This window comes from Macaca mulatta, chromosome 16, assembly GCF_049350105.2.
Source record: "Macaca mulatta isolate MMU2019108-1 chromosome 16, T2T-MMU8v2.0, whole genome shotgun sequence".
Taxonomy (NCBI): Eukaryota; Metazoa; Chordata; class Mammalia; order Primates; family Cercopithecidae; genus Macaca; species Macaca mulatta.
Window position 1 is genome coordinate 49592313 of NC_133421.1, and position 16402 is coordinate 49608714.

At 38.5% G+C, this 16402-nt stretch overlaps 2 protein-coding genes across 5 annotated transcripts in view; both read right to left on the minus strand.

Moving 5' to 3' along the window:
• The window catches only part of BRIP1 (BRCA1 interacting helicase 1), a 176837-nt gene extending 166979 nt beyond the window's left edge, over nt 1-9858 (minus strand). Inside the window, exons 1-4 of the mRNA XM_002808125.4 lie at nt 9636-9858; nt 7813-7935; nt 5237-5348; nt 2224-2397 (exon numbers count right to left, since the gene is read on the minus strand). Of these exons, the coding sequence (XP_002808171.4) occupies nt 2224-2397; nt 5237-5348; nt 7813-7905 (379 nt within the window). The 5' untranslated portion in view covers nt 7906-7935; nt 9636-9858. The remainder of the gene's footprint in view (nt 1-2223; nt 2398-5236; nt 5349-7812; nt 7936-9635) is intronic.
• Nucleotides 9859-11728: 1870 nt separating this feature from the next.
• INTS2 (integrator complex subunit 2) overlaps nt 11729-16402 on the minus strand; it is a 63591-nt gene continuing 58917 nt past the window's right edge. For all 4 annotated transcript variants that reach the window (XM_001110216.4, XM_077970842.1, XM_015120023.3 and 1 more), the window contains exons 21-25: nt 16108-16359; nt 15647-15754; nt 15408-15513; nt 14210-14386; nt 11729-14104 (exon numbers count right to left, since the gene is read on the minus strand). In XM_001110216.4, the coding sequence (XP_001110216.1) occupies nt 13935-14104; nt 14210-14386; nt 15408-15513; nt 15647-15754; nt 16108-16359 (813 nt within the window). In that variant the 3' untranslated portion in view covers nt 11729-13934. The remainder of the gene's footprint in view (nt 14105-14209; nt 14387-15407; nt 15514-15646; nt 15755-16107; nt 16360-16402) is intronic.

Consider the following 16402-nt stretch of genomic DNA (forward strand, 5'->3'; position numbering starts at 1 on the left):
GAGAAAACTTTTGGGGAAAGTGAGCATGTTTAAAAAACTTTGGAGAAAGTGAATACAGGGTTGGTGCGTATGTTCACTATCTTGATTCTGGTGAAAGTTTCATGGAGGTACATATGTCAAAATGTATCAAAGTGTACCATTTAGGCTGGGCCTGGTGGCTCACACCTATAATCCCAGCACTTTGGGAGGCCGAGGCAGGTGGGTCACTTGAGGTCAGGAGTTCGAGACCAGCCTGGCCAACATGATAAAACCCTGTCCCTACTAAAAATACAAAAAATTAGCTGGGTGTGGTGGCAGGCGCCTGTAATCCCAATTACTTGAGAGGCTGAGACAGGAGAATTGCTCGAACCCAGGAAGTGAAGGTTGCAGTGAGCCGAGGTCACACCACTGCGCTCCAGCCTGGGCAACACAGCAAGATTCTGTCTCAAAAAAAAAAAAAAGTGTACCATTTAAATATATGCAATTTGTTATGTCAAGTAAACCTCAATAAAGTTGTTTTTAAAATGTTGTATATAAATATTATACACGAGAATTCCTATAATTAGCTGAAAATTAATCCCAGTCATTCCTAACAACAAATATTTATCTAGCACCTACCATATGCCAGGCACCCTGCTAGAGTTCTAGGGATACAATGGTAAGCAAATTGACAATATTCCAAACCTCATGAAGTATACAGTCTGCCAAGGAAGCAGAGATTAATAAAAGATTTAGATAGACACATATAATACAAACTGTAACAAGTGCTATAAAGGAAAGGTACACAATGAGAAGACAGACTATAATAGGGAAATCAAATCTACTCTGACAGAAAAATCAGTGATGGATACCCCAAGAAAGTCACATGTAAACTGAGGAAGAAAAGGATAAGTTGAAGTTGGAACTTTGCTCAGAAAAGACAGTAATAGAAGCAAAGGCTCTGAGGAAAGAGAAAGCATAAATCTTTGAAGGAAAGGAAAGAAATCCAAAAGGCCAAAATCAAAACAATGCAGACAACACTATTGGTCACCTATTTAACAAGTATTCCACTCCTCTTTCCTCCTTCCCACCGGAAGTTTAATTATCTACCATCCTTTGTATGGTTATGTGCTTTAGAGGAAGGTGACTCCATCCTTGATTTTAGGAAATGGATACTGTTTGTTTTGACTTAAGTCAATCATGGCAACCTGTGTCTCCCTGCCAGTGACTAGTAAAGAAATAGCATGAGTAAAAGCAGAAAAAAAGGGTTATTGGATGTGTAAACAAGAAATGGTAGTTTGGACTATGGAGGTACCAATGGATACAGAGATGTGCATGAAGAAATAAGAAAGGGCAAAGTTTCCAGGATGTTCCCTAGGTTTCTTAGGTAAATAATAGTCTATCCTTTCTATATAGTCAAAAGCAGGAGAAATATTTTTTAAATGTATTATTAATAATTTTATGTTACTCTTAATATATTTCTCTAAAATTAGTAAAAATTATTTAAAGGTCACACATAAACATACCTGATTCTCATGTAGGATACTGGTCTCAGAATGCCAGGCAAACTTGTCAAGAATGGATCAATGAGGCTAATTAGATTTTGTCTTAGGATACAAACATTGTTTTATAGAATTCTAACATACAATTAACAATACTGGCTACGGCCGGGCGCAGTGGCTCACGTCTGTAATCCCAGCACTTTGGGAGGCCGAGGCGGGTGGGTCACGAGGTCAGGAGTTCGAGACCATCCTGGCTAACATGGTGAAACCCCATCTCTACTAAAATTACAAAAAAAATTAGCCGGGCGTGGTGGCGTGCGCCTGTAGTCCCAGCTACTTGGGAAGCTGAGGCACGAGAATGGCATGAACCCGGGAGGCGGAGCGGAGCTTGCAGTGAGCTGAGATTGTGCCACTGCACTCCAGCCTGGGCGACAGAGCGAGACTCCGTCTCAAAAAAAAAAAAAAAAAAAAAAAAAATACTGGCTACAAATAACATCAATTTTGGAAAATCATTTATTTTGCATTGCCTTCATTAAAAAATTATTTAGGCCAACAAAATGTCTCAATAAATTAAAAGTCAAACCAAGAATTTAAAAACATCTAAGGATTTTTGACCACTCTGTGTTATTTTAAAATAATTCCAGAGAAACTAGAGATATATAATCAGTTACGCTAACCAAACTTATATAAATTAGGGCTTATAACAGTAATAATTAAGAATCTTATTACAGATATCAACTGACCCAGACAAAATATAAATTACCTTGACAAGTTAATGAAGTGCTTTTTCTTTCAGAAGGTGGTGTGCTTGGATAGTTGAAATGATGTGAAGTTCCTTGATTCATGTCATTGTTTGTAAAATCCTTTGAATGGCATGTACAACAACATGACAATGGTACTTCAGTTTTCCCACTTATGCCCTCATCTGCTGGCTTCTCTAAAAATGAAAGAACCTCTATTTATAATATATCTAATTAAATAAACATTAATCATTATCTGCAGCTAGGGTAAGTAACCAGCCCAGTTCACCCAGGATTGGGAGATTTTCTAAGATACAAGATTTTTAGGGCTGACACCAGGAAGGTATGTGGCAAACCTGGACAAGCTGGTCACTTTATCTGCAGCATCAAATTAGGACAAGAGACAAATATGCCAAAAACGTTTGGTTGGACACACTGGCTCATGCCTGTTATGCTAGCACTTTGGGAGGCTGAGGCAGGAGTTCAAGACACTTTGGGAGGTTGAGGTCAGGAGTTCAAGACAAGTCTGGTCAGTATGGTAAAACCCTGTCTCTACTAAAAATACAAAAATTAGCCAGGCACCGTGGTGCACGCCTGTAATACCAGCTACTCAGGAGGCTGAGGCAGGAGAATCGCTTGAACCCAGGAGGCAGAGGTAGCAATGAGCTGAGATTGCGCCACTGCACTCCGGCATAGGCAACAGAGCGAGACTCTGCTTCAAAAAGAAAAACAAAAACATTTATAGGGAAATTATCACCAATTTATGTAATCTGTACAAATCTAATAATCTAAGATTAATAATGTAATAAAAGTACAACTACTCAAGATTCATCTAAAATTCAAGAATGGATTGAAACAAGGACCTAAAGTATATTCTTAATTTTCCCTAAATGAAGAATTTGAAAGTTCAATATATGAAATAATAATCTAACACATAAGGATTAAATCATTCCCCACATTATACTTCTATTTCAAATACAAAATTTTTTTTTTTTTTTTTTTGAGATGGAGTCTCGCTCTGTCACCCAGGCTGGAATGCAGTGGTGCAATCTGGGCTCACTGCAAGCTCCACCTCCCGGGTTCACGCCATTCTCCTGCCTCAGCCTCCCCAGCAGCTGGGACTACAGGAACACACCGCCATGCCCGGCTAATTTTTGTATTTTTAGTAGAGACGGGGTTTCACCTGTTAGCCCGAATGGTCTCAATCTCCTGACCTTGTGATCCGCCCACCTCGGCCTCCCAAAGTGCTGGGATTACAGGCGTGAGCCACTGCGTCCAGCCAGAAACATGTTTTTTGATGTATTAATTCTGATACTTGCATCAAAATACATTTTAAGGTCAATATTCAAATCAATAAAATAGGTAACTTTAGTGCCTAAATATAATACCAAATTGTAGTAAGTTTACATTGTGTGCCTACCTTGTATCCAAATGTACAATTCATATACCCCCAAAAAAGCTAAATAATTTATTTTTTAAAATAATTAGTATTGACATTGTTTTCCCATTTGTACCACATAAATATTTCTAATTCTATTTTCCAGACATCTGCCATTAAGACCTGATGTTAGTACTGATAAACTCATTTTTTCCAAAATTAGCATCAGTAAGAATCAAAATGAACAACAAAAAGCTTATGAAATATTTACTTTTTTTTTTTTTAAACAGTTTCGCTCCTGTTGCCCAGGCTGAAGTGCAACGGCGCAATCTTGGCTCACTGCGACCTCCACCTCCTGGGTTCAAGCAATTCTCCTGCCTCAGCCTCTCGAGTAGCTGGGATTACAGGCACACACCACCTCGCACAGCTAATTTTGTATTTTTAGTAGAGACGGGGTTTCTCCACGTTGGTCAGGCTGGTCTCAAACGCCAAACCTCAGGTGATCCACCCGCCTTGGCCTCCCAAAGTGCTGGGATTACAGGGGTGAGCCACTGTGCCCGGCCTTAATATATTTTTATTAGTAACAAACATTTCATTTAAAAATGTATATATATACACCTATATACACATACATACATATATACACATACCATGTTTAACCTCAAATTCTCCTAATACTTTAGGTTAAAGCCATCTAATGTAACTAAAATGTATCCAATATTATATTTCTGATTCACTATGTAGTTTATATAGTCTTTCATAAAAGTAAATATTAATAGGCATTTGTTAGCAAACAAAGTAAAAATAGCTTGGCCTGGTGGCTCATGCTTGTAATCCCAACTACTTAAGAGGCTGAAGTAGGAGAATCATTTGAGCCCAGGAGTTTGAGTTTACAGTGAGCTATGATCACATCACTATGCTCCATCCTGGGTGACTCCACTCAAAAAAAAAAAAAAAAAAAAGGAAAAGTAGTGGGAAGTAATATAGATTCATACAAACAATATTATACTAAAGTTCTGTTTATCTGGCATTTAAACAAGTAGAAAAATCAACTAGAATGCATTATTTTTTATATATCCCATGTGCTAATGTTATGAGAAAGGAACAGATAAGCAAATATATTAAAGGATTTCCCCCCTAAAAAAAAGCAATTAGTATGTGTTATAGCATCATGACAGCCCATCTCTTGCATCTTTTACATACAAATTATCATCTAATTATTTTCATAATGATAACTCTAAGCATCCAAAACTTTGTTTGTTTTTTGAGACAGGGTCTTATTCTGTCACCCAGGCTGAAGTGCACAATCACAGCTCTCTGCAACCTCGACCTCCTGGGCTCAAGCGATCCTACCACCTCAGTCTACCAAAAATTGATTGTCATTTTTTGTAGAGATGGGGTCTCACTATGTTGCTCAGGCTGCCAAAAGTCTTTATGTACTTTTCAACTCATCAAAAGAAATTATGTTCAATACTATTTTAGCATTAATTAAACATATTGAAACTCTTTTGGAAGATATATAACTTATTTTAAAGAAACATCATTAAATGAGTATTTAAGTTAGCGACAGCATGGCTGAACCAGTCTGGATAAACAATACTGTATTATATTTTTTCAGGTCCCAGTGAGCAACTTGAAGATATCAAGCAACTACTTACCACTAAGAGATTGTTGCCATGCTAAAGCAGAACAAAGTAAGGCTAAGCTTTTTCCACTTCCTGTGGGACTCTCCAACAAACAATGTTGCTTACTGTTTAATCCTCTGAGAATCTATGAACACAGGAACCAATGAAAAAGATTAATAAACATTTTAACTTTATAAAGGTCTCTCTCCATCTGAAGTATAAAGAACAGCAAGAAACGGCCGGGCGCGGTGGCTCAAGCCTGTAATCCCAGCACTTTGGGAGGCCGAGGCGGGCGGATCACAAGGTCAGGAGATCGAGACCACAGTGAAACCCCGTCTCTATTAAAAATACAAAAAATTAGCCGGGCGCGGTGGCGGGCGCCTGTAGTCCAAGCTACTCAGGAGGCTGAGGCAGGAGAATGGCGTGAACCCAGGAGGCGGAGCTTGCAGTGAGCCGAGATCGCGCCACTGCACTCCAGCCTGGGCAACAGCCTGAGACTCCGTCTCAAAAAAAAAAAAAAAAAAAAGAACAGCAAGAAGAAGTGAGATTGCACTCCAGGGAACACAACGATAGCAGAAGGAACTCGTATTCAGTTAAATCCAAACTGTATTCCTTTACACTTTTCCCTAAGATTATCTTGGACTTACCAAAATATCAAGCACAAGAGAAGAAATGAAAAGAGCAATCTGTGCCAGAATTATGCAAGCACCAATGATTTCTGTAAAACCAGAATACATTACTACCTATCAATATCTTTGATGAAAACTCAATGAAGGATACTGCTAGTGAGAGTACAAATTGTTGCAACTACTTGGTAGAGAAATAAACAATTTCTCATAAAGTGAAGATGCCCAACTCCAGCAAGTTCAGTTCTATGTGTACACCCAAAACCTTTCCCACATGAACACAAGGAAATGCGTAAGAAAGTTCACAGCAGCAGCCAGGCACGGTGACTCATGCTTGTAATCCCAGCACTTTGGGAGGCCAAGGCAGGTGGATCATTTGAGGTCAGGAGTTCGAGACCAGCCTGGCCAATATGGTGAAAACCTGTCTCTACTAAAAATACAAAAATTAGGCCGGGCGCGGTGGCTAACGCCTGTAATCCCAGCACTTTGGGAGGCCGAGGCAGGCGAATCACAAGGTCAGGAGATCGAGACCATGGTGAAACTCTGTCTCTACTAAAAATACAAAAAATGAGCCGGGCGAGGTGGCGGGCGCCTGTAGTCCCAGCTACTCGGGAGGCTGGGGCAGGAGAATGGCGTGAACCCGGGAGGCGGAGCTTGCAGTGAGCCAGGATCGCGCCACTGCACTCCAGCTTTGGCGACAGAGCAAGACTCCGTCTCAAAAAAAAAAAAAAAAAAAAAAAAAATTAGCTGGGCGTGGTGGCGCATCCCTGTAATCCCAGCTACTCGGGAGGCTGAGGCAGGAGAATAGCTTGAGCCTGGGAGGCAGGGGTTGCAGTGAGCTAAGATGGCACTACTGCACTCCAATCTGGGCGAGAGTGAGACCCTGTCTCAAAAAAAAAAAAAAAGAAAAAAGAAAGTTCACAGCAGCATTGCTTATAATTGCAAAAGAATGTAAACAACCTAAATGTCCACCAATAAGAAAATGGACAGATAAATTCTGGTATATTCATCCAATGGAATTTATACAGCAATTAAAATTGATTAAGAATCAACAGGGCTATATATTAAAATTAATGCTAAGTTAAAAAACTCAAGTTCTGCAGAAAGATAAGGTACAGTATCACATCAATGCACAAAGTTTAAAATATGTAAAATAATATTCTATATTATTTATGGATACATATATATGTAATAAAAGTATAAAAACATGGCTAGGAAAGGAAAAGAACAAATTCAGGATACTAATAATCTTGCTACCAGATATGAAGTACATATGGCAAAATAGATTTAACACAACTGGAAAGCTGGTTTACTCAAATTTGTATATTAATTTTCTACATGATCCAAACAAAACAATGGTGAGAAAAATAGTATTCTGTGTAAAAGATAGTAAATACTCTGTAGAAAGCAGTTTTTCACTAAAAGTATAGAAATTCCAAATGAGCTGAGAACATTTTTCAGCATGTTCTTCTTTGCCTTAATCATGGATATATACAGTTTAGCAGCAATCAGTGGTTTCCTAGAGGTTACATGTTCTTCCAATGGAACCCAGAAAATATTGTCCATTGGCGGGGCGTGGTGGCTCACGCCTGTAATCCCAGCACTTTGGGAGGCCGAGGCGGGTAGATCACCTGAGGTCGGGAGTTCAAGACCAGCCTGACCAACATGGAGAAACCCCGTCTCTACTAAAAATACAAAATTAGCCAGGCATGGTGGCACATGCCTGTAATCCCAGCTACTCAGGAGGCTGAGGCAGGAGAATTGCTTGAACCCGGGAAGCGGAGGTTGCGGTGAGCGGAGATCGCACCATTGCACTCCAGCCTGGGCAAAAACAGCGAAACTCCGTCTCAAAAAAAAAAAAAAAAAAAAAAGAAAAATATTCTTCATTTACTGAGAATATGAATGCAGTCACATACTCAATGTACTTTATGGGTCCTAAGTATCTATATCTTAATAAAAACTTAACTGCTGAAAAATACTTACAGAATTCATCATAGCAAGCTGTGATGGGTAAGCTTTATAAGGAAAGTAAATCTTCACCCCACCGATTGTATATTCAGACCACATCGAAGACATAGTGCTTTCCTGTTTATTTCAGATTCCTAACTGCAATAGAAATGAAAATGGCAAATGTTGAGACACGCCTTTCAAAGAAAACCAGAGAACCAAAACTGAGAGAGAAATCTGGAAATAAAAACTGGAATTAATAAAAGTAGAAACAAAACAAATGGAAACAAAAGAATTTCCTAGTCTTATATAAATCACAGTGGTCAAGAGCATGTCTTAGAGTCTAACAAATCTGGATTTGTATCCCTCGCTCTGCCAGGTATTAGTTGTGTGACTTTGGGAAAGTTAGTTACCTTCTCTAAGCCACAGTGACTGCATGTACCCCATAGGATTGTGGTAATGATTAAGTGAAATAATGTGCAAATATGATACAGTACATACCAGATTAAACATGAGCTCTTGTAACAGTTAGATCAGATGCAATCAACCTACAGAAACAAATAAGTTCCTGAGGTCTCGCTCTACAGCTCCACAGCACCACTCTTTCTCCTGTTCTTCCCCTTTGTGTTACCCCTTTCTGCAGTCCTCCAGTTAGAAGAAAAAAGCTGTGGACCAGAAGTCAGGAAGCATAGGTTCTATACCAGGTTTTGACAGGGACTCACGTATGTCATCTTTGACATATCTTTTTACTTCTCTAAGATCCTTACCTGTGATAACCCCTAATTTAACTTAAAGGCTGTTGTAAGAAAGAGAATGCCTTGGCACATAGTAGGCACTCAAAAATTTTATTTAAAGGTCAGTAGAGTATTATAGAAAGAGGATGGGCTTTGGAGTAAGGCAGTCCTAAGTTTGAATTCCACTGTGTGAATCATTTCTCAGAGCTTTTTTCTCCATATATGGAATTGAAGTAATACTACTTACCTGACAGGGTTTTTATGAAAATTAGCCAGGGCAGAATATACCTAACCCAGGATCTGACACAGAGGAGGTGATCACTTTAATCCTCACCTCTTCTAAACCACTTCTCTTAACCTAGGATCCACGGATGTAATTCAGAGACAGTGACCTCTTGAAATTGCAGGCATAAGTTTCTGTACATGATTGCATTTTTCTGAAGAAAAAGCCCATAGATTTCTCTTCCCCTAAATATATCTCAAGGAAATCAAAATAGCGGGGGAAATTACATGCATTGTTATTAAATAAGGAATTATCTGCAGTCGTGGGAAAAAATTGTAAATTCAATCTGGGGACGAAGAGATAGTTAAAATAGCAATTCAATAGATGATGAAGCCAATAATAACATTCACCACCGCTTGTGTGTTCCAAAAGAAGTGAAGAACCATTCATTATTCTAGGGTATCTTCCAGCTCTAACATTTTGCGATCCTATCTGTAAAGCTCTGAGAAGGAGGTGTGGTGGAATCTAACCTCTTAATATGACTCAACAACTCAACGCTGGCCTAGTTACTCAGATAAAATCTAGAAATCAGCCCGCCCTGTACCCCGGCTGTGGCAACAATAGTGTCAAAATGGGGTAGCCTCCCCCAAATACTGCATAAAGGATAAACACACTCCTCTGCCTCCCGCCAAGAAGCAACGCAACGCCCCGGGCTAAGAACAGGCCTGCGCTCAAAGGAGGTAAGGATAGGCTGGCTCCCTCCTCAGGTTTTCTGCCCTGTATCTCCCTCCTCCCCCAGCCAGTAGAGATCCCCGAGGCCCTGATGATCCAGTCACCACCGATGGGCCCGCAGGCGGTGCAGAAGTACTCAAGCCCTTCCCGTTGACTTCCCTCCGACTTGCCTGTCTGGAGGGAAACCGAAGCAACGCTCTGAGCTCCGATTCACTGAAGAAAAGGAAACTGATTTCTGAGAGCAAATAAAGCCGAGCCCTGGAAGAGAAGAAAGGGCACGCGCCCTTCCTACTCCCTCTTCCTGGCGGGGCTGCTACTTCCCCGGCCTGGAGTGCAAGATTGCGGCCGCCGTACCTTTCCTCGACCCCAGCACTCACCAGACCCCTCAACCACACAGCCCGAGACGAATTCCCGCCTCCCGCCCCCTCGACTCCCAGCGCCCAATAGCCCAGCGAGCTCGACCAATCACCCGCCAAGGCCAGGAATCAACCAATCCCGGCGCGAGGTGAGGCGGCGAGAACTTCAGCATCCAATGGAAGTCTCCGAAAAAAAAAACCAAAAAACACAGGCTCCAGGTACGCGGCGGCAAAGGAAGGCTAGGGCTACTCCAGCAAATCCTTCGTGTTTGTTTGAAGGAGAGCGTCTTCTCGGTTTGACTTTTGAAACTGGCGATAGAGCCTATGCAGCAAATTCCTTAGAAACTGGAAGTCTCATTCTCCAGGTCCGTAGACCAGCAGAAAGGAAACATATTTAAGCTTTGCTAAGTTCTTTTAACACTCATCAGTGCCACTCAGTTTAAATTACCCAGCTTTGCAGTAGCCAGGATAGCGAAGACTGAGGCGGGAATTGCCAGGCTGCTGAGCCAAACTTAAGTAAGAAGGCTCTGTGACATCGGGCTACAATCTATCATAATATTCAAGGCTTTCCCGGATACTAAAATAAGCCAGAGACAAGCTCTCAGGGTCTCCAGCATCAGATCACTTCTACCTCCATTAAGGTTTTTCCGCCTTCCATCCCTCCAAGACCAGTTTATTATTTGCCAATAGTACTTGAATTTACTCAAAGAAAAGGAGGTTCATCACGATCTTGCCAAATCATATTTTTTTTTAAAATCTGTATAACCTAAACTTGGCTCAAATAATAATGTCCCCAAAAGGCAAAACCTGATACTGTTTCTCAAATTCAAGTAACTAGTTTGCGGAAGGAGTTTGCTGGGAAGAAACAGCAGGAGGGGGCTAATTGATTTGTTTGCCTCACTGTCAATTGTGATATATCTTACCAAAAATGACAAAACTTGTAGTCGTAAAAATAAACTCTACCCTTTGACCTAGTAATCTGAGCTCCAGATATTTATCCTAAAGACGTAATCTAAACGAAAGAAAATGTGATACTTCAATTGACAATAATACCTATTGGTAATACTGAAAAAAATTATGAACTTCCCCGTCTAGTAATATGGAGGTGGTTATGATAGATGAATTCAGTACATTATGAAGCCAATAAAATTATAAAAATTAAACTTGCAAGAAAAAAATCCCATATAAGGTTAAGTGAAAAAAGGCAAAGCAAACCCCAAACTGGGTGTTAGGGATTCAGTAATGTGAAAATATATATGGATGAGCAAAGATGGAGTAATTTACTGTTAAGACAGTGAAAGGAAGGATAATGTTTAAAAATAAATCGTTAAAAATACCTTCAAATTGTTATTTCTCTTTTATAATTTTTAAAACATCAACTCTTGGCCGGGCGCAGTGACTCACGCCTGTAATCCCAGCACTTTGGGAGGCCGAGACGGGCGGATCACGAGGTCTGGAGACCAAGACCATCCTGGCTAACACGGTGAAACCCCGTCTCTACCAAAAATACAAAAAGTTAGCTGGGGGTGGTGGCGGGTGCCTGTACTCCCAGGTACTCGGGAGGCTGAGGCAGGAGAATGGCGTGAACCCGGGAGGCGGAGCTTGCAGTGAGCTGAGACGGAGATCGCGCCACTGCACCCCAGCCTGGGCCAGCGAGACTCCGCCTCAAAAAAAAAAAAAAGAAAATATCAACTCTTTTGAGTAACTGCTCTGGTATAACTACTCTCATTTTCCTCTCCTAAATTATAAGGGTTTCAATTGGCTCTCACCTTGCATTGCCGTTTAATGTATGTGGCATAACGGAAAGGGATACACGTAGGCACTGGAGCCAAACAGACCTAGAATACAGTCCCTTGAACAGTTCCCTTCAGGTTAACTCTAGTGGAATGAAACACAAAAACTACAGGTTCGTTTGATAAAGAATATGAATGTTTATAAACCAATATTCAAAATAGCTGCACACATCTGTTTTCACTTGAATAAAAAAACACTTGTGACAAACTTTATAACCTTAACTTAAAATACATGAATTTTAACATTTACTAATATATTTACACATTTTATTTACATCATCAACAAATCTGATGATTAACAGCATATGTGATTATTTTAACACAGCAGGTTATGACCAGTCTTTGAAAATTGATCCAGGAATGTGCACTGCATTTAGTTAGAAAACACACTTTAACTTTTTCTGAACTCCTAGGGCATATCTATTCACACAAAATATCACAAGGCCTCAGTTTAAAAAAAAAAAAAAAAAGGAGCAGTTGTATTTAATCTTAAGGGACTACAAAACTGCCTTGTTTAAAAATATGAAAATTCTTATGCTATTTTTAAGCATATGCTTTTATTTTTCACATCAAAATTACTTAATTGAACATTAAGCATCTAATAAAAAGTTATAAATAGTCTATCATATGTGATATTATGCACTTCATGATTTGAAACAGCTACAAACTCATTCTCATAGAATGTGAGGTAGGGCCAGTAGTAACCCCATTTTACAAAGGAAGAAAATGAGATGTGACTATTTACTAGTGAAAAGGCTGAAGTTAAATTTCATTTCTCAAAAACTACACCTTCTTATTAGCCTAATTTCTTTTACAAGTGAAGAGGTCTGGCTGGGTGCAGTGGCTCACACCTGTAATCCCAGCACTTTGGGAGGCCAAGCTGGCAGATCACCTGAGGCCAGGAGTTCAAGACCAGCCTGGGCAACATGGCAAACCCCCGTCTCTACTAAAAATACAAAAATACAGGTGGCGCATGCCTGCAGTCCCAGCTACTCAGGAGGTTGAGGTGCGAGAATCCCTTGAACCCAGGTGGCAGAGGCTGCAGTGAGCCAAGATCACCCCACTGCACTCCAGCCTGGGCAACAGGGTAAAACTCCACACCTCAGAGGAAAAAAAAAAAAAACACAAGTGAAGAGGTCTGTTTCAAGTGGGGGTGGGGAAGTGTGTGATTGAGGTATATCTCAGAGAGAGAAAAGGGAAGTACTTTCTACATTGATACTTGCTTTTTTTTTTTTAATGATTAGGGTTTACCTAAATATGTCTGCCTAATCAATGGAAGTTACTGACAGAGGAATGCAAAATCCTTCAGCAAGACAGTATTTTCTACATTTTAACTTTTCCTGAGATTCAAACACTACATTTTCTTACTCAAAGATCTTCTCAGAGTAAGATATGAATTATAATCCTGATGACAAACCAAGAGCTCTTTAATCCAATCGGTTTTATTGCTCTACCTTCATTGAATTTGATATATATTTCCCCCCTCTGAGCATTAGGTAAGTTAATAAAGCATTATAAAAATAAATTTAAAACATAAAACTAAATGAGATCTCCTCTCAGGTTCTTCTTTGAACAAAGATGTTTCTGTAAACACTTTTACACCAGTATCTTAAAATTCCAAATTATTCAAGTATCTCTTTAAACATATGGCTTCATATATTAATAAAAATTGAAGCAAATATGTGAAATCTTTAAATCCTCATCTGTAATTCCACAGAAATAATTTACAAAAGCTACTTGCCTTTTTAAAAACCTTCTCAATACTCTTTCTTGAGAACTAGAATTCCAACTTGCATTACTATTACTTGTATTGCATATCTTTGAGATTTCTACTTGGGTTTTTAACTCCTAATATTTCCTTAATTCTCCTTTCCCTTTACCCTTTTTTCCTCTCCCATCTTTGCATCTTTGTCACATTTTGTTACAAGCTCACAGTTAAAATAAACACCAAGACTACCCACAGACTCATTTTTATAAGAAATTAAAGGCATGGCAGTCTTCACTTCAAAAGCTAAATACAAGGCCAAATTCCCTTTCCAGTAATGAGTTTCTTACATGTGTTCCCAGTGGAAAAAAAAAAGCTCAGCTGCTATAATATAAACATACCAGCAAAGTAGATTCAAAGACGTGCCAATCAGAAACAAGCAAGCATAATTCTCATAGAGTTCTAAATTATATTCGTGTTGAATTGAATTGTTTTAGTGATTCCACAACATTACTTTACTGTTCCCACTCAGTTTAGAGTTGTTATAATACGCAGATTCACGTTGGGTATATGCAGCAAACAGCTTCATTTTTTTTGTTTGTTTTAAATTTTGTTTTAAATTCCACTAACACTCATATTTATTATTTCAATTACTGTTCTTTCAATACAGTGACAGAGCTGTACATCAGGATCCATGCTTCCAGTGTCCCTGGATCCATTTTTGTAAGATGAATCTTTACAGAGTTGAGACCATCCACTTGGTTTCTCCTTTATTTGTTGAAGACCTACAACATAAGAGAAAAAAACATTAAGGCCAAGAAATTTGGAAAGGTATTTGGTCTTTTTGTTTGAGATATTAAGATAACCCTTGAAAATAAGTTACCACTTACGTGTAATAATTGGATCAATGTCTCTTGTCTGAGTGGCAACATCAGAGGCACAAACTTGCCCTATTTGGATCAGCAAAGACATAATATCCTCATACAAAGGAGGAAATGCTCGACAAAAAGAGACTAAACTTGGCAGAGTTGGCATAAAAAAAGCATACCGCTTAGCCTGTGTTAAAACTGTTGGAAATAAATGAAACAATATTTTAGTTTACAAATATAAATTCAACATGGCTTATACAACATACTAAGGGGTACTATGGTCTGTACTGGAGACATGAAGTTCTCTAAACACAGCCAACCCCTGTCTTCAGAAAGCTCACAATCTAGTAGTCTTAGTCTTTATCCAAGATACAAATTATTATGCCCAAGATTTGTGATAAGTACATTATATGCATTATTTCATTGAATTCCTACAATCTTATGAATGACCAAAGTACTATTATGACACTCATTTTATATATGAGAAAACTCTTAAAAAAGCATTAGAGAGGTTAAGAAACTTGTTAAAGATCACAAGCCAGTTAGTGGTGGAGCTGACATTGAATTCAGGCAGTGTAAACTCTTAATCACTACAAATAATTATAACAGGACATAAATACAATGAAAAGAAAAACAATAGGGTATTATGTAAATAATATAATGAGAAAGAATACTAAATTAACTAAGCCATAATATTAAGGGTTGATTTATAGTTCATGTATTTTAAAGTAGCTTATTTTCAGACCATTTTATTCTACAAACCAGAAGGTAGTTAAAATGTCAGAATATGTTTTAGAACTTATGAAGACATCTAATATATTTATCTTTCATTTATACATATGATGATATTTTTCTGAAACTCTGAGAATTTGTAATAAGCAAACATTTGGTATCTACTGATATAATTACATTCCAAAAGTATATTTGTTTTCCATTTATAAAATACAGAAAGCTTATATTTACAAATCTATATATACTCATTCACACAATGAAAAATACAATTTGCCTACCTATTCATTCCCACTACACTATAAATCACATTTGTAAACAGAAGTTTTCAAAAGAAGAATTCAAAAGATGGCATAAATTAAACTAGTATTAACACATATTGTATCATACTATCTCAGTGTGACACAAAAAATATATTGAATCACTAAATGCAGAAAATATAGGCTCTATAATAATTTATGTCAGATGTTTGTTGATGCTGACTACCTACCTGTTAACAAAGTTCCCATGACATTGACAGCTAAACGAGCCACACTAAGTGACTTTGGTAATGCATATTGAATACACAAGTGAGAAAGCAACTGGATAGCAAATATCTGCAATACAAAATCCAGATATTACATGTTTCTCAAGAATATCTTTAGGTATTAAACATTATAAAATGTTTTGTATAACTAGTAAGACTGGAGAGAGAGATCAATTGTCCTAAAGCTCCAAAATGCTCATTACCTGTTTTTCAAGTTCTGGCTGTGCAATAAGCTCAGGTATGAAATCTAGACAGATGTGCATAGATGGAATACCTGCGACCGTCAGAGGCAAAAGTTCACATGGATAACCCTATCTCAACAAGAAAGGGAAAAAAAGTCAGAAATAAAATAACTATAAAAGTACAGATAAAAATACAAATGAAAGATTTCATTTCCTTTCTGTAAAAGTTGCTCAGAAGGCTATAGTGAACTATATGTAACCTGGCATTTCACTTTTCTGATGCACTAGAATACAAATTAAACTACCAAACATTTCATTAGGTTAAAAAAAAAAACTAAAAATCTGGATTTTTATCCATATTGCAAAGGCCCATGGTTCATTTGTGTTTTCTCTAGTTTCTAAATGAGTCCTGTTAATATAGTATTCAAAGCCCCCAAGAAAAATAAAGTTCAAACACAAAGCATCATTCTTTGGAAACAGACCTGAAAGTGAACAAGCTTAGCAATGTTGGGATCTGCAATGTACATTTGGTGCAAGAGACAACAGATAAGACACTGAACTTCTCGAAGGTTACAGAGCAAATTGTCTTCTCCTTCCTCCATTCCCTTATTTGGAGTGTTGGTGGTAATAACACTTTGAACATTTCTTAACAAGCTATCTGGATTGACACCATTTGCTTTCTCCTCTTCAGTAGGTAGGCAAATCTCTAAGAGAATCTGGACAGCTGCGCTATCCTATAAGCAAAGAAAACATAGTAAAAGTAAGAAGTTTCTGAGA